This window comes from Indicator indicator, chromosome 12, assembly GCF_027791375.1.
Source record: "Indicator indicator isolate 239-I01 chromosome 12, UM_Iind_1.1, whole genome shotgun sequence".
NCBI classification, from domain to species: Eukaryota; Metazoa; Chordata; class Aves; order Piciformes; family Indicatoridae; genus Indicator; species Indicator indicator.
In genome coordinates, this window is record NC_072021.1 from 3,635,265 (window position 1) to 3,658,310 (window position 23,046).

The following is a 23,046-nucleotide window of genomic DNA, read 5'->3' on the forward strand; positions in this document are numbered from 1 at the left end:
AGGAGAAGGCTGAGAGGGGATCTGATCAATGTCTATCAATATCTGAGGGCTGGAGGTCAGGAAGGAAGGGACAGGGACAGGCTCTGCTCACTTGTGTCCTGTGACAGGACAAGGGGCAATGGATAGAAACTCCAGCAAAGGAGGTTCCACCTCAACATGAGGAGGAACTTCTTCACTGTGAGGGTCCCAGAGCCCTGGAGCAGGCTGCCCAGAGAGGTTGTGGAGTCTCCTTCTCTGGAGCCTTTCCATCCCTGTCTGGATGTGTTCCTGTGTGACCTGCACTGGATTCAACGGTCCTGCTCTGGCAAGGGGGAAGGTCTGGATGATCTCCAGAGGTCCCTCCCAACCCCTAACATTCTGGGATCCTGTAAAGACTCAGATTGCATCACATCGTCCCATACAGGAGCAACATGGAGGGGAAGCACAACGCTTTCTGGGAGGCAGTGTGTGGTGCTCTCAAGAGATGTTAGCTTTACAGTGTCTTTACAGCAGATCATTGCAGCCCAACACAATGCTCTCTGGCACCACAGGATGAGGAATCCCAGAGGCACACTAGCACCGTGTTCAGGTTTTTAGTGCTGGAGTTATTAATGCAAAGTGAAGCACTTGTGATCTTGCTTCCATGTGTCAGCCTTGTGCTGCGTGACAGACATCCTGCCTGCAAGCAAACAGGCAAAAAGCTGGTTCCTGACGTCTCACACAGGACTTCTGACCAAGTTTTCAAGGTGAGGGTGCCAGAGCCCTGGAACAGGCTGCCCAGAGAGGTTGTGGAGTCTCCTTCTCTGGAGACTTTCCAAACCCACCTCGATGTGTTCCTGTGTGACCTGCCCTAGGTGATGATGCTCTGGTGCAGGGGGTTGGGCTGGATGATCTCTGGGGATCCCTTCCAATCCCTCCTATTTTCTGGTTCTGTGTGATTCTCTGAAGTTTCCCATAGCCTAGGAATCATGGGATGTGACTGCAGGAACACCAAACATCAGACAATCCCTGGTTGGTTGTCTGTCTCTCTCTGCCACCGATATGCCAGGCTTTGCAACCCTTCAGTCATGCATCTCTGCCACGGTCTGTGAGCATTTTTATGTTCAAGACCATACAAGCTAAAACTCACACAGATCCATACAGATTGCATTGGCTTGGAAGGGACCCTCAAAGTCACCTTGGCCAACCCCCCTGCACTCAGCAGGGACACCTCCAACTAGAGCAGGCTGCACAGGGACATATCCAGTCTGACTTGAATGTCTCCAGGGATGGAGCCTCAACCACCTCCCTGGGCAGCCTGTTCAGTATTTCACCACTCTCACTGTGCAGAACTTCCTCCTGATCTCCAACCTAAATCTCTCCTGCTCCATGTTTCAACCCTTACAGACCCAATCACTAAATCTGCTGGTGCCTCCTAAGGACTTGTTCCTTACAACATGGTAAAGAAGTTCCTCAGTTAGCAGCAGGCTGTATGACTTGGATGACTTTGAATCACATCCCTGTGGTACATGAATAGGAAACAGCACAGTATTGATTTGCCAGCTCAGGTCTACTGCTGAGCATCTTGAGCCCACTCCAGAAAAGCACTTAAGGACATTTCACATCTCTTACTGTTCCAAAGTGTTCAATCCCCAGGTCAGATCTGAGGAATATTATTTTTGCTTATTAAGAAGACAGGCTGCTTGAGTTTTCTTTGCTTCACTTTCAGGCAGAGCTGAAGGCACAGCTTTGCTTGCTAGCTACAGGGTCAAGGAAATAGCACAGTTCAAGTGAACCAAGCTGTGGCAGCCTCAGTCAGGAAACTCTGAAAAATGCTCTGAATGTCACAGAATCACAGAATGTTAAGGATTAGAAGGGACCACCAGAGATATCCAGTCCAAATCCCCTGCCAGAGCAGGGTCACCCAGGGCAGGTCACACAGGAACACATCCAGCTGGGTTCTGAATGTCTCCAGAGAAGGAGACTCCACAACCTCTCTGGGCAGCCTGCTCCAGGCCTCTGCCACCCTCACAGGGACAAAGTTTTCCCTTCCGTTCCCATGGCACCTCCTCTGCTCCAGCTTGCCCCCAGTGCCCCTTGTGCTGTCCTTGGACATCCCTGAGCAGAGCCTGGCTCCATCCTCCCCACACTGCCCTGCACATCTTTATCCCCAGCAATGAGGTCAGCCCTCAGGCTCCTCTGCTCCAAGCTCCAAGCCCCAGCTCCCTCAGCCTGTCCTCACAGGGAGATGTTCCATTGCCTGCAGCAGCTTTGTGGCTCTGTGCTGGACTCTCTCAAGCAGTTCTCTGAGGTCCTTCCTGAACTGAGGGGCCCAGAACTGGACACAATATTCCAGATGTGGCCTCAGCAGGGCAGAGCAGAGGGGCAGGAGAATCTCTCTGGACCTACTACCCACAGCCCTTCTATTCCACCCCAGGATGCCCTTGGCCTTCTTGGGCACAAGAGCAGATTGCTGGCTCCTGGGCATCCTGCTGTGCACCAGGACCCCCAGGCCCCTTTCCCCTCTGCTGCTGACAGATCAGTCCTCAGCCTATCCTGGTCCCTGGGGTTGTTCTTTCCCAGATGCCAGACGCTACCCTTGTCCTTGTTGGATTTCATTCAGTTCCTCCCTGCCCAACTCTTCTCCCTGTCCAGAGATTACAAATAATCAATCACTTAGCTCCAAGTCAGAGCCTGTGGAAAATCCAGTGGAAACTGTGTGCGGAATTTGCTGTCCCTGAGCAAGCAGGAAACAGTTTTGAACAAGTTTATGAGTTCATTGTGGTGAGGACTTTCTGAGAGGTCCATGACTTACCCTCTGCCATGGACTGGATTACAAATCCTCAGCCAAGTTAAGAGGCACCCCCTTGATGCTAGAATTAGGGCAGAAAACGTGCTGCTTGTGAGCTGCAGCTGTTCCTAACCACACTTTTTTTTTTTTTTCATCTGCATGAAACCCTAATTTATGTTAAAGGTTTTTAATTCAATTTTCCTTTCCAGAACACACCAAAATTGAAGACATCATTGTCTCACTAAAGAAAGCTGATTTGCAGTCAGCCAGAAACCTTCAACTTGGGACAACTAAGCAGTTGGAAGAGAAGCTCACCAGTTTCATAAGTGGAAGGGACAGACTATGGAGACCACACAACTTCAGTGATTCAACCAAGCTTCAACAGCCTCAACCTGTGAACCATGAGGTACAGACAACACCACCCCCACCACCTCTGCTGCCCATCTAACCCAACCCAAGGTCTCCTCCTTTGTCCTCCACACCCATCCCAGCTAACAGCAGCTCTGGTAGTCCTGCAGGGCACAGAACCTGTGGGAACTCTGCACTGGTTTCAGGGTAAGAATCCTTGGCTGCACAGCCCTGCCCCCCACCCCAGTTCACTCACTTGATGCTCTGAAGTCTTAAATGAATGGCATAGGTCAGAAGGGACCTCAGAGATCATCTCCTCTGCACTTGTCCTTATTACAGGGTCCCAGGATGTTAGGGGTTGGAAGGGACCTCTGGAGATCTTCGAATCCACACCATCCCCACCCTCCCAGCCAGAGCAGGACCATAGAATCTAGTGCAGGTCACACAGGAACACATGCAGACAGGGCTGAAATGGTTCTAGAGAAGGAGACTCCACAACCTCTCTGGGCAGCCTGCTCCAGTGCTCTGGGACCCTTACACTAAAGAATTTCTTCCTCATGTTGAGGTGGAACCTCCTGTGCTGCAGTTTCCATCAATTGCCCCTTGTCTTGTCCCAGGGTGCAACTGAGCAGAGGCTGTTCTTGTCCCTTCCTTCCTGACCCCCAGCCCTCAGATACTGATAGACATTGATCAGATCCCTCTCAGTCTTCTCTCCAGAATACAAAGCTGATGGAACTGAAGCTTGTGTAAACCATGCCCTCTGCCCTTCTCCAAAGCCTTATCCAGAGAACAATCCTGTGGCTAGGAGCTGTTTCTGATGAGACGCAATTCCCAGGTACAACACAAGAGCACTAGAAGGATTGCTATAAAGTTTGAAATGTTTTTAATATGTACATTCTTTCTTAGTAAATATTAAAGTAGTGCCTTCCTCTTGCACTTTTTTGTTTTCTTTAGACTTCTAAAAGGGCATCAGGAACATTTCAAGCCCCTCCAAAGCAGTGCACAGCTGTTAGCTTTGTAACAAGTACATCAGAGCTCTGTACACCTCTCCCTCCCCACACAAGGAATAAAAATATGCCATGACTGTCCCATTACACATCATCACAACAAGGTTAAATTATGCATACAAAGAATTCCAGAGTATTCAGAAAAAAAAAACAAAACAACAAACCCCAAACCAAAATAAAACACAAAACAAAAACACAACAGTTTGGATTTCGGAAACCATTCCATGCATTCAACAGAAAAAAAAAAAAAGAAGCTGGGGAGAAGAGGGAAAAGGGGAGAAGAGGGAAAAGGGGAGAAGAGGGAAAAGGGGAGAAGAGGGAAAAGGGGAGAAGAGGGAAAAGGGGAGAAGAGGGAAAAGGGGAGAAGAGGGAAAAGGGGAGAAGAGGGAAAAGGGGAGAAGAGGGAAAAAAAACGGAAAGGGAAAAGAAAAAAAAATGAAAAGGGAAAAGGGAAAAAAAAACGAGAAAAGGGGAAAGGAAAAAAAAAAACCCAGAAAAGGGGAAAGGAAAAAAAAAACAGAAAAGGGGAAAGGAAAAAAAAAACAGAAAAGGGGAAAGGAAAAAAAAAAACAGAAAAGGGGAAAGAAAAAAAAAAACAGAAAAGGGGAAAGGGAAAAAAAAAAACAAAAAAGGGGAAAGGGGAAAAATCAAAAAGAAAAAAAAAAGGAAAAAAATCAATCCCAAATCCAGGAACAAAGTTCAAATGCCAAAGTTTCTTTCCCTGGTGTTTTCCCTTTCTCCCCAAGTACCAAAGTGTGGATTCAGTGTCTCATCAAGACTAAGCATTGCTGGAGTCCTAGAAACATGACACAGAGCAGCACGCTTCTATTTTTAGACAGCTACTAGACAGTCACTAGACAGTTACTAAGTTCTTCCAGGATGCCCAATGAAGCAATCCTCGCTTCCTCAGACGTTGCAAGTGCACATGAAGGGAAGAGGAAGAGGAGCTGCTGAACAGGAAGCTCTGCATTGGTACCCCCCGAGCTAAGTGGGAGCAGTTAATGGGCAGGGCTCCTATGTTGTTAGCTAGTTGGTTTCTTCCCCCTCCCAAATGAGAAGCTAGAGCTTTAGTAAGCCAGGCACATCACCAATTTTATCTTCAGGAGCAGAACTTGTGCAGTGAATGCCCTTTGAGGGGGAACTCTCTCCTGCCAGCAAAATCTTTTGTGTTTTCCTACAAGGGAGGCTTGCGGCACGACACACAGACTGGGAACACGGTTTGGACACACAGACATCACAGACCTGAATTCAGAGGGTGCTCTTTCAAACCCTCTGAAGACAAGCACAACGAGAATATTATTTACATGCAAAGGACTCTGCATGATTGGTTTTGTGGCTTGTTTTTTTTTTTTTTTTCTCCCTAACACCTTGTTTGTTTACTCCTTGCAAAGCTGGACTTCAGTTCTCAAGCTTCTGGACTTTTCAGTCTGGGTTTATTTTACAGGACAGGTACCAGTCTCAGGCATTCCTCCCTTCCCAGTAACCAAAGCAACACTGGCAATGTGCTCAATTCTTTTTAACACACCCATTGAGGGTCACATCTTCCTGCTACACAGAGGGCAAACCTGTGCCAGTTAGTCATTAGGAAAGCTCTCCAGTAGCAAGTACTCAGTTACTAGGAAAGTTCTCCAGTACCAAGTACTCAGTTACTAGGAAAGCTCTCCAGTAGCAAATACTCAGTTATTAGGAAAGCTCTCCAGTAGCAAGTACTCAGTCATTAAGAAAGCTCTCCAGTAGCAAGTACTCAGTCATTAGGAAAGCTCTCCAGTAGCAAGTACTCAGTCATTAGGAAAGCTCTCCAGTAGCAAGTACTCAGTCATTAGGAAAGCTCTCCAGTAGCAAGTACTCAGTCATTAGGAAAGCTCTCCAGTAGCAAGTACTCAGTCATTAGGAAAGCTCTCCAGTAGCAAGTACTCAGTCATTAGGAAAGCTCTCCAGTAGCAAGTACTCAGTCATTAGGAAAGCTCTCCAGTAGCAAGTACTCAGTCATTAAGAAAGCTCTCCAGTAGCAAGTACTCAGTCATTAGGAAAGCTCTCCAGTACCAAGTACTCAGTTACTAGGAAAGCTCTCCAGTAGCAAATAGTCATTTGGAAAGCTCTCCAGTAGCAAGCTGCACTTTCAGCACAATTAAAGCCAGCTCCTTGCATTCATTAATCTCACCTTGCAAGTTTGCAGTCAAGTACAATAAGACCAAGAGGCTGTTGATCAGTACCATGAGTTACAGCTGTTAACAGTTCTGCTTGTGCCACAAAAAAAAAAAAAAACAAACAACCCAAAAATTTGAAGTCAATCATTTAAGGGAAAAAAAAAAATCTTGGCTCTTCTTGAACTGAATTAACTCCCATCCTTGGTCACCAGAAGTTTGGGAAGGCTATTTACAGTGTCCATGGCTGAGCAAGCACCTTCCAGACACAATCTGCCAGTTGGATGCCTGAAAACCACAAGAAACCTTCAACACCATTTTCATCACCAGTTTCCAGCAGGAAATGGTCTTTATTTTACAACTGCTATGCTTGCATGGGTTTTTTTATTGTCTTTTTTTTTTCTTTAATATATATAAAAACACTAAGTCCTGTCCAGAAGTCTAGACACATTCTACATACTACAGGTTAAGGCAGTAAAAAAATGTGTTCCTGATAACTGGTCTTGACAATGTCAATTAAAGCTGTCTGAAGCCATTTTAGCTCTCCAACAGATCTTTGAAATCCAAAATAATTTGTGTGAGAACAAAAAAAAAAAAAAAATCACCTGGCTTTCTTCAGGGCTTTAGGAATGGAGAACAGAATTGGGGATGAGGAAAAAAATCACTTTGATTTCTTCAGTTTTAGGAATAGAGAACAGAACATAATTGAGGATGAGAAAAAAAAATCACTTTGCTTGAGAGTTTTAGGAGCAAAGAAGAGAACAGAATTGGGGATGAGAAAAAAAAAACACTTTGCTTTCTTCTGCTCTCTTCAGAGAACAGAACAGAATTGGGGATAAGAAAAATAGTAATTCACTTTGCTTTCCTTAGAGTTTTAGGAGCAGAGAACAGAACAGAACTGGGTATGAGAATAAAAATAAGTTTTCTTTCTTCAGGATTTTAGGAACAGAGAGCAGAATTTGGGATAAAAAAAATAATTCACTTTGCTTGCTTTAGAGTTTTAAGAGCAGAGAACAGAACAGAATTAGGGATGAGACAAAAAAAAAATCAAGTCTTCTTTCTTCAGGGTTTTAAAAATAGAGAACAGAACAGAATTGGGGATGAGGAAAAAAAACAACACTTTAATTCCTTCAGGGTTTTAGGAATAGAGAACAGAAGTGGGGATGAGGAAAAAAATTCACTTTGCTTTCTTCAGGGTTTTAGGAACAGACCAAAACAATTGGGTATGATTAAAAAAAACCATTTGCTTTCTTCAGGGTTTTAGGGAATAAAGAAGAGAATTTGGTATGGCAGAAGAAAATTAGGCATAGCGAGTTCAAAAGTGTTAAGGGAAGGGAACATTTGATTTTGATTCATTCCATGAGTTTAAAAGTTGGAAGGAACAGTTTTATCTGGGAGTCTGAATCAACCAAGAACTGGATGGAATGAAGGAGAAAACCCCCAAAAGGTTATGCACATTGACTGCATTCTTAAAAATATATCTTCCAAGAATTCAAGTAAGGTAATAGACATTATCAAAAATAACTTCATGAGCCCATACTACTCAAGTTTCAAATCACATTCTCAAGCTTTTAACCCAAAGCCTTTTTTCTTTTTTTTTTTTTGTTTGTTTGTTTGTTTTTATTGGTATTAACTTCATAGAATAAACCACGAAGGTCTTGGACTGTACACATGGTTAATGATTTTTGCACTTGTGATTCCTGTCCTAGCTAGCAGATCCTGCTAACCAGCTTCCTGGAAAGATATGGCAGATTATGGAATTCAATCAAAGCACTTGGAGTTAGGCATGAAAGAAATTCAGATGCTTGACATTCTGTGCTTCTTAGCCCCCCAAGCAGAGGCAAGAAACACCCCAACACTATTGTAGAGACAATTAGGTTTTTGTTTTGTTCTGTTTTGTTTTTTTACAGAAAACCTTTCCTTGAAATACATCTTTTCTCCACAGCTGTAGATGAGTTTAATCTGTTGTAAACAGGGCACTGTTGTCAAACCAGTTTGTTTGTTTTCTTGTATTTTTGTTTTTTTTTTTTTTAATTAAGATCTCTCTCCAAAAAGTTGGACTCTTCAGAAAGTTTTTCCCATGGAGCATGTTTTCTGCTTTGCTCCAGCATAGTTTACTTTGCCTTGGATTTCCTTGCTCAAGATGGTTGTGTTCACAGCAGTTCTGTTTTTTTAAAAATTGGTTTCAATTCCTATAAAATTCTGTACATGTTCACAAATTATTGCATAAACAGCATGATCTTCATGACAGTATTCAGCAACAGGTGTCCATCTCTGCAGCTTCACGTTTCCCTTCTTGCTTTTTTCTTCTTTTTCACTTGTTTGGGGGATTCCCAGCTTTCTTCAGACTTTGCTAAAACCAAAACATAACTACAGAGTTAGGACTGGGGAAAAAAGCTGGCACAGACCTGACTTTTCAAATCCTGGAGAGGGCACCCCTGTGATGGTTTGAAACTGTCTTTTTAATTTTTTTCTTTGCAAAGTTCAAACAGAAAAAGTGAAAGAACCTAAATAAGTCACTATTGGGTGTAAGAAAGCAAAATACTGATTGTTCTAAACACTTCCATTGGATAGATAGAAATGTTTAAGAACTATTACCCAAAACAAAGTAGGCACTCTGCACATTCTGCGTTCGGCAGTGGGGGCAGTTGCTGGGCTGTCTGGCTGCTGTTTCTTCTTCTCTTCTGGCTGAAGATAACACACTGACCTTGGCAGCTAAGTTAACAACTTTCTGCTTAACTAACTCTGCTTCTCTGTCCAGGAGGGTCTGGGGGGGAAGCTCCTGGGAGAGGGAGCCCCCTTTGGGAAGGGTCCCTTTGGGGGAAAGCAAAGGGAGATCGATTGTGCTTTTTCTGTTGATTGTATATATTTGTGAAGTGTTGTGAATTTTGTATATTTGTACATATTCATTGCATTTCATCTGCTTGTAAATACAGCCTTCATTTGCTTCCAGACTGGGCTAGCCTGGTTATTGTCGGGAGGGGGCTGGAATTTCAGCTCACACCGACACATTTTTATTCTTGGTGCCCAACGTGGGGCTCGAACCCACGACCCTGGGAATGGACTTCAAAGGTCATCCAGTCCAACCCCCTGCAGTCAGCAGGGACATCCCCAACTAGATCAGGTTGCTCAGAGCCTTGTCCAGCCAGATCTTCAATGTCTCCAGGGATGGAGCCTCAGCTACCTCCCTGGGCAACCTGTTGCAGTGTTCCAGCACCCTCATGGTGCAGAACTTCTTCCTAACATCCAGTCTAAATCTGCTCTTCTCTCATTTCAAACCACTTTGCTCCTCATCCTATCAGCTCGTTCCAGCCCCCCTGGCACTAGGAGGGACACCTTCCACTTCATGAGGTTGCTCCAGTTCTCATCCAACCTGGCCTTAAACTCTGTAGCTCTTCATCCAATCTCAATCTGCTCTTCTCATTTCAAACCATTGTCCCTCATCCTGCCCCTGCAGGCCTTTGCAAACAGTCTCTCTGCAGCCTTCTTGTAGCCCCCTTCAGGTACTGGCAGGCTGCTATTAGGTCTCCCTGGAGCCTTCTCTTCTCCAGGCTGAACACCCCCAGCCCCCTCAGCCTGTCCTCATAACAGAGGTGCTCCAACCCCCTGAACTTTAAGCCCCATCCTGACTTCCTTTCCAACTTGTCTGTCTCCCCAAGTGAGTACTTCAATACAAGGACTTCTGCTCAGTACCATGGAGGACACATTTGACACCTTGGGGCACAGCAGGTTTTTCAAAGCAATAGACCTGCAGAAGATCAGCCTGATGTATGTTAGGTTACAACAAACAAAAGTGCATAGCTCCCAGATTAGCAACTCTTTTCCTCCATGATTACTACATTTCATGGAAGTATATAGAAAAGGTTGTTAATGATTTAAGAAGTCAAAAAAATCCCCAGTGGGTTGAAAATTGAATGAGTTGTATTTTTTCCCCAGATTTCTGGTAGTTCAATATCCTATCAACTGCTAGATTAGCATCCATCTGTTCCACTGATGGCTAGCAAGCAGGCATTTGAAAGAGTGTTGGCAGAACTGCTTAGTCACAGCATGGAGCTGCAGTCTGGCAAAGAGGATGTCCAAATGTCTGTCAAGGACTGATCAAGGCAAACAGACATTTTCAGTCAGTCCTAGAATGGCTCAGGTTGGAATGGATCTCAGTGATCATCTACTCCAGGGATGCAGGCAGGTGAGCCTCTCAACTGGACTCAGCTGCTCAAGGCCTCATCCAATCTGGTCTCAGTTGGATAAGGCATCCACGGCCTCTGTGGGCAGCCTGTTCCAGAGTCTCACCACCCCCAGAATGAAGAACTTCTTCCTCAGCTCCAGTCTCACCCTGCTCTCCCCCTCAGCTTCAAACCATTCCCCCTTGTCCTGTCTCTAGACACTCTCAGGAAAAGTCCCTCTGCAGCCTTCCTGGAGTATCCCTTCAGCTATTGGAAAGCAGCTCTAAGGTCCCCCCAGAGCCTTCTGTTCTCCATGCTGAACAACCCTGATGTCCTCAGCCTGTCCTCATAGCAGAGCTCCTCCAGCCCTTGGATCATCTTTGTGGCCTCCTCTGGACCCACTCCAGCAGCTCTGGGTCCTCCTCCTGCTGGGGACACATCACATACTCACGTTTCAAGCATTCCAACTAGATCCAACCTACAGGAAAAGCAAACATCCTCCCAAATTCAGACAAAGGAATTGAGTGATACTTACTCTGTGGAGGAGGCACACTGTTTTGCTTAATATTGGGACTAGAAATATCTGTCTGTTGCAGCATCTGTGGCACTTGGGAAGTGATCTTGTCAGAATCACTCTCTGATACAATTACAGATGGCTCAGTAGAAACAGCAAGTGAAGGAGCCTCCTCAGGCTGTTTGAAAAACAGGGGGGGAAAAAAGCCAGAAGTTTGTTAAAAACAAAAAAAGAAAAAAAAATGAAGTCAATATTAAAAGCCTTCAAAATGTTCAAGAATCTGACTGCCATCTAGTGCCAGCTCTTCTTGCTGCACACAAAGAAATCACACAGATAATTCTTAAGAAACAAAACACACACAAAAAAGAGAGAACAACCTAAAAAGAAATCATTAAGACTCCAATAAATATTCTAGAACACAGAAGAGATGATAGACAGTGACAGGCTTCCATTGGTTGCAAACTGTCCAGGTTTAAATGCACAACTCAAACCCCAGAAGAAATCAAAATTTTATGTTTGCAGATACTTGCAAGAGCAGCCAGGAAGTACTGCAGTACTGGGCCCAGTTCTGTTCAGTATCACAGAATTGTCAGGGTGGGAAGGGACCTCAAGGATCAGCCAGTTCCAAGCCCCCTGCCATGGCCAGGGACACCTCACACTACAGCAGGTTGCTCACAGCCACATCCAGCCTGGCTGCAAAAACCTCCAAGGATGAGGCTTCCACCTCCTCCCTGGGCAACCTGTGCCAGTGTCTCACCACCCTCATGGGGAAGAATTTCTTCCTAACATCCAATCTGAATCTCCCCATTTCTAGTTTTGCTCCATTCCCCCCAGTCCTATCACTCCCTGACACCCTCAAAAGTCCCTCCCCAGCTTTCTTGGAGCCCCCTTCAGATACTGGAAGGCCACAAGAAGGTCTCCTCAGAGCCTTCTCTTCTCCAGACTGCACAACCCCAACTCTCTCAGTCTGTCTCCAGAGCAGAGCAGCTCCAGCCCTCTGATCATCCTCAGGGTCCTTCTCTGGACATGTTTTTTGGCTTTACTAATGACCTGGAAGAGGGCATTGAGAGTACCCTCAGCAAGTTCTGATGATACCAAACTGGGGGTGGCTGACACCTGTCAGGCTGTGCTGACATCCAACCAGAGCTGCACAGGCTGAGAGCTGGGGGCAGGCAAACCTCATCAAGTTCAGTAAGGACAAGTGCAGGTCCTGCAGCTGGGGAGGAATAACAGCAGGCACCAGGACAGGTTAGGAGCTGCCCTGCTGGAGAGCAGCTCCATGGAGAAAGACCTTGGAGTGCTGGTGGACAGCAAGTTCTGCATGGGACAGCAAAGTGCCCTTGTGGCCAAGAGAGCCAATGGGATCCTGGGGTGCAGCAAGGAAAGTGTGGCCAGCAGGGCTAGGGAGGTTCTGCTGCCCCTCTGCTCTGCCCTGCTGAGACCACAGCTGCAATCCTGTGTCCAGTTTGGGGCTCCCCAGTTCAAGAGAGACAGAGACCTGCTGGAGAGAGTCCAAGGGAGAGCCAGGAGGATGCTTAGGGGACTTGAGCATCTCCCCTGTGAAGAGAGACTGAGAGCCCTGGGGCTGTTTAGTCTGCAGAAGAGAAGGCTGAGAGGGATCTGATCAATGTCTGTCAATAGCTGAGGGGTGGGGGTCAAGGGGAGGGGACCAGGCTCTTTTGGTGCACAGTGAGGGTGCCAGAGCCCTGGAGCAGGCTGCCCAGAGAGGTTGTGGAGTCTCCTTCTCTGGAGACTTTCCAAACCCACCTGGATGCATTCCTGTGCTGACTATCCTGGGTGATCCTGCTTTTGGCAAGGGGGTTGGACTGGATGATCTCTGGAGGTCCCTTCCAGCCTCTAACATTCTGTGATTCTATGAAACACTGCAGGAATAGCCAGCAAGTAACAGATGCTTCTAGAGCAAATCCTACAGGATAGCCAAACTTAGATGGTTCTAATGGTGCCCAGTGGTTAGCAATCAGCAGCTACACAAAGACATCTAACAAAATTGATGTGGCCTCCAAAACAGAAAGGGGACTTAAAGCTCTTAATTGTGCAAGGTGATTGATTCAGGTCACTGGCATCATAGATTCATAGAATGGGTTGGGTTGGAAGGAACATTAAAGATCATCCAGTTCCAACTCCTCTGCCGTGGGCAGGGACACCTCCCACCAGCCCAGGTTGCTCAGAGCCTCATCCAACCTGGTCCTGAACACCTCCAGGGAGGGGGCACCACAACCTCCCTGGGCAACCTATTCCAGTGTCTCACCACCCTCCCTCTAAAGAACTTCTTCCTGCTCTCCAATCTAAATCTGCCCTCCTCATGCTTCAATCCATTCCCTCTTGTCCTATCACTGCAAGCCCTTGTCAAAAGCCCAGTGTCTCACCACTCTCACTGGAAAGAATTTCTTCCTAATCTTCATTCTCAATCTCTTCTCCTCAAGCTTCAATCCATTCCCTCTCACCAAGACCTTGTAAAAAGTCCCTTCCCAGGGAGAAGTGGAAATTGAAGCAGTAGTCCAAGAAGACAACACCCACTATCATAGTTTTGTTAGGACAGAATCACTCTCCACCCACAGGGAGAACAACCCAAGAATAAGATGACACAGAGGTGTGTCAGGGTGACTAACAAACATGTTAGAGCTTGAATGTGAAAGCACATGAAGTAATGATGCAGTTACAGCATGATGTGGACCTTCTTCCAAGTCCTGTATTTCTGTTTTGGATGAGAGGAATGGAATAACATCAAACACTAAGAACTGGATCCTACTTTTTGCTGAGATGTTCTGTGTTACCAACTCTGTTCAGAAGGGAAACTTGAAACCCTGAATGAAGCCTGTTTGAGAACACAGCTGTATGCATCACTCTACAATTCATTAATGAATCACAGAACGGGTTAGGCTGGAAGGCAGCTCCAAAGGGCATCTAAGTCCAACCCCCACTGCACTCAGCAGGGACATCCTCAACTAGAGCAGGTTGCTCAGAGACTTGTCAAGCCTGACACTGAGTATCTCCAGGGATGGTGCCTCAACTACCTCCCTGGGTAACCTGTTGTAGTGTTCCACCTCCCTCATGGTGCAGAACATCCAACCTAAACCTCCTCTTCTCTAGTATCAAACCACTGCCCCTTGTGAAACTGTTACCTGTTAAAACAAATGCTCAGCAATTAAAAACTCAAGAGTCTGACAAATCCCTGTGGTACCAAACTGTTATCTCACTTTATGGAACACAAAGCCACTACCACTAGAAATGTGGAATACTTTACTTCTTCCTACAGTGTGATGCTTGCAGGTAACTGTATTTTAGATCTCTGCCAGCTGGAGAAGGTTTAAGGAACTTGCATTCTCTGGAGTATTTGTTTCACCTGTGAGCTGAAGCAAATGGTGAATTGTTTGGAAGAACTTTTCTTAGTCATTAACACAGCCAGTAAAAATCAAATCTAGACTGCATTGAAGACAGAAGAAGTGAGTAACACTTCATCCTATTGCAATGAAACAGCAAAATGTACTTTTGCTCAGACTTAGTAGTTCTTAGGTTGCCAGATTACATAGTTTGGAATTCTTGCCTGAATAATAAGAAAAATAAGAAAATCCTTGACAGTTCATGAGTATTTGTTTAGAAGATGACACTTTTCAGAGCAGACATCCTTTGCAAAACTCCTAACTGATCTATACCTAAAATTATAAAATCATAGAATTGTTAGGGTTGGAAGGGACCTCCAAGGATCATCTAGTTCCAACCCCTCTGCTATGGGTAGGGACACCTATTAGATCAACTTAGCCATCACAGAATGGTAGGGGTTGGATGGGACCTCCACAGATCATCCAGTCCAGCCCCCTGCCAGAGCAGGATCACATAGGGCAGGTCACACAGTAAGGCATCCAAATGGGTTTTGAAAGTCTCCAGAGAAGGAGACTCTACAACCTCTCTGGGCAGCCTGCTCCAGGGCTCTGGCACCCTCACCGGAAAGAAGTTTCTCTTCATGTTGAGGTGAAACTTCCTGTGTTCCAACTTGTACCTGGAGCACCACCAAAAAAGAGATCATCACCTTCATCCTGACCCCCACCCCTCAGCTATTGATAGACATTGATCAGATCCCCTCTCAGCCTTCTCTTCTCCAGACTCAACAGCCCCAGGGCTCTCAGTTTCTCTTCACTTATACTCATTTGTTTTTTCACTTCTCACCCTTACACTCAGAAACACCCAGGCTGAAGCAGGATTGCCACTGTAACCTCACCTACCCTGATGAATGTTTCAAGGGACTTCTAAGCACTTCCAAATCAGAACTGGTAAGATGACCTCAGTTTTGCAGCCCTACCTTAGCTGGTTCACTAGTACTTATGGTCTTCCGAGAAAAAGATCTTTCCTGCTGTGGTTGAACTTTTGAGGTATCCTCCTGAAATTGCTCTCCAGCTTCTCTGTCCAGTTCTTCAGTGTCCTACAAAAGGGGAATGGGAAGGGAAAAACAAACAAACAAAAAGAGCCTGTGTTTGCAGTAAAGTTCTGACTCTTCTTCCCTGCACATCAAGTTTTGTTGTCATAATTGGCATCAATAGCTATGAGATTCTAGCTTTAAAAAAATAACTCAGTATTTATAGAACATGATACAAAAGTACCCAAAGAACCCAATGAGGCACAAAAAGCAGCACTCTTCATGTGACTTACTAACTAAACTTCTGGATTACAGGCTGGGTGCAGAGTGGGATGAGAGCAGCTCTGAAGAAGGAAACTTAGGGGTGTTGGTTGCTGAGCAGCTCCCCAGGAGCCAGCAGTGCCCTCCTGCAGCCCAGCAGGCAGCTGTGTGCTGGGCTGCAGCCAGAGGAGTGTGGGCAGCAGGGCAAGAGAGGGGATTCTGCCCCTTGGCTCTGCTCTGCTGAGACCTCACCTCCAAGCCTGCCTCCAGTTCTGGTGTCCCCAGCAGAAGAAGGACACAGAGCTGCTGGAGGGAGTCCAGAGGAGGCCACAAAGATGATCCAAGGGCTGGAGCAGCTCTGCTGTTGTTCAGCCTGGAGAAGGGAAGGCTCTGGGGTGACCTTAGGGCTGCCTTCCAGTAGCTGAAGGGATCCTACAGGAAGGCTGCAAAGGGACTTTTCCTAAGGGTGTCTAGAGACAGGCCAAGGGGGAATGGTTTGAAGCTGAGGTTCAGCAGGGTTAGACTGGAGCTGAGGAAGAAGTTCTTCACTAGGTGGGTGGTGAGACTCAGGAACAGGAGGTTGTGGATGCCTCTTCCCTGGGGGTGTTTAAGGCCAGGCTGTCTGAGGCCTTGAGCAGCTGAGTCTATTTGAGAGGTGTCCCTGCCCATGGCAAGTATGGCTGCAGAGATACTTTCCCCTCTCTCGTTTGTAAGGAATGCAAATGATGAATGGCTGCCACTATAAGCAGGAGCAGGATATATGCTCAGCATGAGCTATTAAAAGCCTTTTTTCCTGTTAGGAAAGCACTTGTTTTCATCTCTTCAAACCTATTCCCTTGCCAAGTGAAGTGCAATCTGCTTTTGCTATTTTTACAACAGATCTGTTTCAGTGTAATTCTTTGAAAGCTATTTAAGTGACCCAGAAAACTCCAACAGCCTCCTCTACAAATACTGTGTCATCCTAGTCTGACTCAGGGCAGTTCCCCACATTGAGCTGAGGTTTTGGTACCATTTCACCTGCTCTAAGCCTAAGAAGAAACTTCAGTTTCTCTTGTTCTCCTAGCTAGGTATGTCACCAAAGCAGGAGTCTTTCATAGGACAGGAGGAGAAGGCTTCCCATGGGCAGGAAAGTTCCTCCTGGGAGCAGCTTTACAGCACAGAATCCTGATTTAATAGCAAATAACTAATTCAGGATAAGTAATTGCCACACATTTCACATTTTCCATAAAGGCAGCAAAACCACACTGTATTCACAAGCCACATAGGAATAATTCAAACCAAAGGAAATACTACTTGGACTCTTCAGAAATAACAGCAGACATAAGGACATAATGATATAAGGAAATTAATTTCCCTAAAGTAATTTTTGGTTAGGATGGAAAGGAAAAATGAACAGAAAGACAGGGAAGGGAGAAGGGGGAACAGAAAGACAGGGAAGGGAGAAGGGGGAACAGAAAGACAGGGAGAAGGGAGAAGGGGGAACAGAAAGACAGGGAGAAGGGAGAAGGGGGAACAGAAAGACAGGGAGAAGGGAGAAGGGGGAACAGAAAGACAGGGAGAAGGGAGAAGGGGGAACAGAAAGACAGGGAGAAGGGAGAAGGGGGAACAGAAAGACAGGGAGAAGGGAGAAGGGGGAACAGAAAGACAGGGAGAAGGGAGAAGGGGGAACAGAAAGACAGGGAGAAGGGAGAAGGGGGAACAGAAAGACAGGGAGAAGGGAGAAGGGGGAACAGAAAGACAGGGAGAAGGGAGAAGGGGGAACAGAAAGACAGGGAGAAGGGAGAAGGGGGAACAGAAAGACAGGGAGAAGGGAGAAGGGGGAACAGAAAGACAGGGAGAAGGGAGAAGGGGGAACAGAAAGACAGGGAGAAGGGAGAAGGGGGAACAGAAAGACAGGGAGAAGGGAGAAGGGGGACCAGAAAGACAGGGAGAAGGGAGAAGGGGGACCAGAAAGACAGGGAGAAGGGGGAACAGAAAGACAGGGAGAAGGGGGAACAGAAAGACAGGGAGAAGGGGGAACAGAAAGACAGGGAGAAGGGGGAACAGAAAGACAGGGAGAAGGGGGAACAGAAAGACAGGGAGAAGGGGGAACAGAAAGACAGGGAGAAGGGGGAACAGAAAGACAGGGAGAAGGGGGAAAAGAAAGACAAGGGAATGGAAATAAAAAAAAGGGGGGGGGAAAGGAAAGAAAGGGTAAAATCAGATGATTTTTTTTTACCTGTGCAGGTGAGTTAGCTTCTTCACCTTGCTTCTTCTTTTTCTTCTTCTTTTTCTTGGATTTGCCACTTGTAGTACCCTGAAGAACTGCCTCTGCTTTTTCTCTTTCGTTATCTGAAGCCTTCAAGTAGGAGTAAAAGAGATTTAGCATTTCAGATGTCCATGAAACACACCTTTATACAGACTAAAAAAAAATTAAGAGCTACAAGGAATTGAATTGCATAGAAAAATCATAAACAAACTCTTATCTGCTGAGCTCATTTTAAGAAGCCCACATTCTTTCCATGCTATCTGCTAGCAGAGGTATAGGAGCTGGGAAGTAGAAAGGCAAGAAAGCAGCAGGAAATGCTGGTTTGCATCCAGGGAAATATTAAGAAGCATTTAGGAAAACAGATTTAAATCCTCTCTCAACCTATGATGATACAGTGAGCCTCATACTATCATAGAATCATAGAGTGGACTGGGTTGGAAGGGACCTCCAAAGCTCATCCAGTCCAACTCCTCTGCAGTCAGCAGGGGCAGACTCAACTAGCTCAGGTTGCCCAGAGCCCTGTCAAGCCTCACCTTGAATATCTCCAGGGATGGGGCCCCAACCACTCCTTGGGAAACCTGTTCCAGTGTTCTACCACCCTCATAAAGAGCATGTTCCTCACATCCAATCTCAATCTGCTCTTCTCTAGTTTCAAACCGTTAGCCCTCATCCTGTCCCTGCAGGCCTTTGCAAACAGTCTCTCTGCAGCCTTCCTGTAGCCCCCTTCAGGTCCTGGCAGGCTGCTATTAGGTCTCCCTGGAGCCTTCTCTTCTCCAGGCTGAACACCCCCAGCTCCCTCAGTCTGTCCTCATAGCAGAGCTGCTCCAACCCCCTGATCATTTTTCTGGCCTCCTCTGGACCCTCTCCATCAGATCCCTGTCCTCCCTGTACTGAGGGCTCCAGATCTGTACATAGCACTCCAGGTGAGGTCTCACCAGAGCAAAGTGTCAGAATCACCTCTGTGGATCTGTTGGCAATGCTGCTTTGGATACAGCCCAGACTGTGATTTGCCTTCTGTGCTGCAAGCTCTCACTGCCTGCTCATGTCCAGCTTCTCATCCACCAGCATCCCCCAAGTTCTGTCCCTCAGAGCTGCTTTCTATCACCTGATCCTCTCGTCTGTATTGATAGGGTGAGGTTTGAGGTGGAGTTAAGTGGCTTCCACATTCTCAATAGCAAAGCTCAGCATTTTCCTTTTCTGTGTACACGTTTGAGTTGTGCTCCTCTGCTCAGTGTCAAAGAGAGATTACCTTTATCATCAGCATTAAGCTCCTTTAAGAAATAACAATGGTAAGGGCAAAGTCTTGGAGCTAAGGAGAAAATATCACCTTTTACCTTCTGAACATCAGATATCTCTTCAGCTTGAGGAACAGAAGCAGTTTTTTCTTCATCTACCCAGTTTCCCCACTCTTCTGCTGGTGCATTCCAGTCAGAGCTGGGATCAGCTGAAGAAAGTCCATCTACAAAGATGAAAAAAAAAAAAAAAGACTTTTCAGGAATGTCTCCTTACTTTTCAGGAGCAATTTGAGATTTTAAATAAAACCCTACATACTGGTTACAAGACAGTTCAGGAGGTGAATTTAAGGCTGAAAGCCTTCTTCAGGGTGTTTCCCCAGTAAACATACAGGAATTGCTTTCACTTTATTTATATCACAGCCCTGTGTAGGGAGCGATTTGTGGTAAGAACTACAAGAGTATTTTAAAAGCAGCAGGGAGGGGAAAGAGGAGAGGAAACACCAATTTTACTACAATTCTCAAGTAAATTGAGTGCTTTCTATACATGACAGAACATTCTAATGTCTGCTAAAGGAACAAGCAAATCAGACTAAACACAAGTTGCATGACGTGAAGTTTTTCGATCAGCTACAAACCTGTCAAAGCAAACTGTAACACAATCTGCTAAATACATCCTCTGCAGACTTGCAGGAGATTTTCCTCACCATTTGCAGTAAGATCTCTGATGACCAAGGTTTTCTAGCAAAAACTAGAACTATCTTGTAAGAGCAGGAGCTCTCTTTTACTTCCAAGTTTCAATATCCAAGAACTTTTCCTCAAGATTACACAATGGAGTGCACAGATGCTGAAGGGACTGGAGCACTGCCTGGGGAGGAGAGGCTGAGAGCCCTGGGGCTGGTTAGTGTGGAGAGGAGAAGACTGAGAGGGGATCTGATCAATGTCTATCAATAGCTGAGGGCTGGGGGTCAGGAAGGAAGGGACAGGGCCAGGCTCTGCTCAGTTGTGCCCTGGGATAGGACAAGGGACAGCAGATATAAACTCCAGCACAGGAGGTTCCACCTCAACATGAGGAAGAACTTCTTCACTGTGAGGGTCACAGACCCCTGGAACAGGCTGCCCAGAGAGGTTGTTCTCTGGAGACTTTCCAGCCCTGTCTGGATGTGATTCTGTGCAACTTGTGCTGGATTCTATGGTCCTGCTCTGGCAGGGGGTTGGACTGAATGATCTCCAGAGGTCCCCTAATACCCTGTGAGCCTGTCAAAATTAACCATTGCCTTAATTTTCAAAATATTTCTTCCTGTCAAGCTAACTGACAGGTTGAAAAAACCAGAAGTGGAACACTGCAGGTTTTTTCCTCAACTGGCTAAGCTCATACAAGCAGTTAGTGTCAGTGACAACACTTTAAAGCCACAGTAACAAAGCTTTCTTCATGAACATTTTAGAGGAACATACTTAACCCAGACCATTCGTCATCGACAGGGGGTTGAGCATGATCCCACTGAAAGTCAGAAGTACCAGCCTGAGAAACTGTCTCACTGTTGGATCCTGGAAGGGAAGAAAGAAAGTTGTAAGTGAACAAGCTGCCCGGGTTTTCTTGGGTAAAGACATTTGAATCAAAGTAGGAAAGGAAGGCAGAAGGTTCAAGGAAAAAGAAGTCTGGACTGCACAGGATAGGGAAACTGCAAGGGTCTTGAAAATGAGATGTAGTCAGAAAACAGGGGTACTGAACAAGGTTGAGAAAGTTAACTCAGAAGAACATGGGAAAAAAAAAAGATAAGGGTGAATAACAACAGCAGGCTTTAAGGCTTACAGCAGTCTCCTCAAGCTGAACAAGACCATGGAATTTTATGGGTGGTAAAATTGTTACCCCACACCTCTTCTCCAAACTGAACAACCCCAGCTCTCTCTGTCTGTCCTCATGGGAGAGGTGCTCCAGCCCTCCAATCATCCTTCTAGCCCTTCTCTAGACCATGGTGTTTATAACTTCTTTGTTAGTCTGGCTCAGATAGATGTGTACAAATAAATGAAGCACACTGAGCATGAGTTCCCCAGGTAAAGGGTTGTAAATTGCAATACAAGTAAACACAGCCCAAGTGCATAAGCACACCACCATCTACTCCCAAAATAAAAACAGCCCCACTGAGCTTGAGGGATAACTAGAAAAAGCAAGAACAGAAAACCTGCCATATGATCTCTTTCTCTAATACATCACTGTAGCACTGATGCCAGTAGTTCAACAGAAGACCTCATGATTCCCATTACAAGAAAGATCTGGAACATATCCAGAGAAGGGCCAGGAGGATGATCAGAGGGCTGGAGCTCCTCTGCTATGAGCACAGAGTGAGAGAGTTGGGGTGGTTCAGTCTGGAGAAGAGAAGGCTCTGAGGAGACCTTCTTGTGGCCTTCCAGTATCTCAAGGGGGCTACAAGAAAGTTGGGGAGGGACTTTTGAGGGTGTCAGGGAGTGATAGAACTGGGGGGAGTGGAACAAAACTAGAAATGGGGAGATTCAGATTGGACGTTAGGAAGAAATTCTTCCCCATGAGGGTGGTGAGACACTGGAAGAGGTTGCCCAGGGAGGTGGTGGAAGCCTCATCCCTGGAGGTTTTTGCAGCCAGGCTGGATGTGGCTGTGAGCAACCTGCTGTAGTGTGAGGTGTCCCTGCCCATGGCAGGGGGGTTGGAACTGTCTGATCCTTGAGGTCCCTTCCAACCCTGACAATTCTGTGACAGCACTCGATAGCAATTTCACCCTTCAAAAGAACGAAACCTCAGAGTTCAGCTTTCTCACCCATCAGGGAAAAGACTCAAGACTTCAAATACTACCTCTGGAACATATTCTGAAAGTAATGCTTCTGTTTTTTGAAAGGGAAAAGCTCAACCAGCAAATAACAAATCTCCCAGAAGATCAGAGTAAAAGGACTTAACTAGAAAGGAATTTTTGAATCTCTGACTTGAGATACCGTAAGAGTGAGCAATTTCTTGTGCCTGTTGTTTAGACACAACACACAAGCAGGAAGGCTAAATAAACAAACAAACATCACCTTGATTGTCAATTTGAAACAGTTTACTGCAAAATCTCAGCTTAACAGAAAAGCTTTCAAGGCTTCTTCCATCTCTTTCCAGTTAGCAGTACTATTATCAAAGAACAACAAGATGCAGACTAATAAAAATTGGCAAATCTCTTCCCACCTGGTGGAGAAAAAAAAAGGACTGGAAAAAATCTTTGGAGAGGCATACATACCAGAAACCCCAGGAGTTAATCCAAATGAAGAGAAAGAAGTAGAATTCTGTTCAGAGGTATTAATCCTTGTATCCATGTTCCAAGCAGCTGCAAGGAAAGGGAAGAATTAAAAAAGAAGAAAAAAACCCATACCAACAATAAAACCCCCAAACAAACACTTCACACTGCTGCAATATTAATTATGAACATGGTCAAAAAGCAGTGGACTTTCCAGCCAGGTTAGCATTTCACACAGCAGAGGGCATCAGGCAATCAGTGCCAACAGAAACGCGACTGTGTGCAGGACTCAAGGTTATGTGAGATGGTTTCTTCAGCTGAAAGCTGATTTAAGGGGGGACAAATAACTGAAACATAACATGCATGGGTGACAGGACACTCCACTGCAAGTGTTTGCACAAAACTGGGAAGGGGTTACAAGCTGTATTAGGAAAACTGTCTTGCCTATAAAATAAAGTTGTGAAAACTCTGCAGAGATAAATCACAGAATGGCTCTGACTGGAAGGGACCTCAGCCATCATTTACTCCAACCTCCCTGGCAAGGCCAGGGATGCCTCTCAACTAGACTCAGCTGCTCAAAGCCTCATTCGATCTGGCCTCCAACACCCCCAGGAAGGAGGCATCCATGACCTCCCTGGGCAGCCCATTCCAGAGTGTCACCACCCTCAGAATGAAGAACTTCTTCCTCAGCTCCAGTCTCACCCTGCTCTGCCTCAGCTTCAAACCACTCCTCCTTGTCCTGTCTCTAGACACCTTTAGGAAAAGT

General features: G+C 45.9%; 1 protein-coding gene across 1 annotated transcript in view; it reads right to left on the reverse strand.

Annotated features, from left to right (window-relative positions):
* Nucleotides 1–8,319: 8,319 nt before the first annotated feature.
* Nucleotides 8,320–23,046, reverse strand: part of MTDH (metadherin) — a 34,138-nt gene continuing 19,411 nt past the window's right edge. Inside the window, exons 7-13 of the mRNA XM_054385308.1 lie at nt 22,284–22,370; nt 20,494–20,586; nt 19,141–19,265; nt 17,777–17,896; nt 15,244–15,363; nt 10,947–11,103; nt 8,320–8,601 (exon numbers count right to left, since the gene is read on the reverse strand). Coding sequence (XP_054241283.1) covers nt 8,531–8,601; nt 10,947–11,103; nt 15,244–15,363; nt 17,777–17,896; nt 19,141–19,265; nt 20,494–20,586; nt 22,284–22,370 — 773 coding nt within the window. The 3' untranslated portion in view covers nt 8,320–8,530. The remainder of the gene's footprint in view (nt 8,602–10,946; nt 11,104–15,243; nt 15,364–17,776; nt 17,897–19,140; nt 19,266–20,493; nt 20,587–22,283; nt 22,371–23,046) is intronic.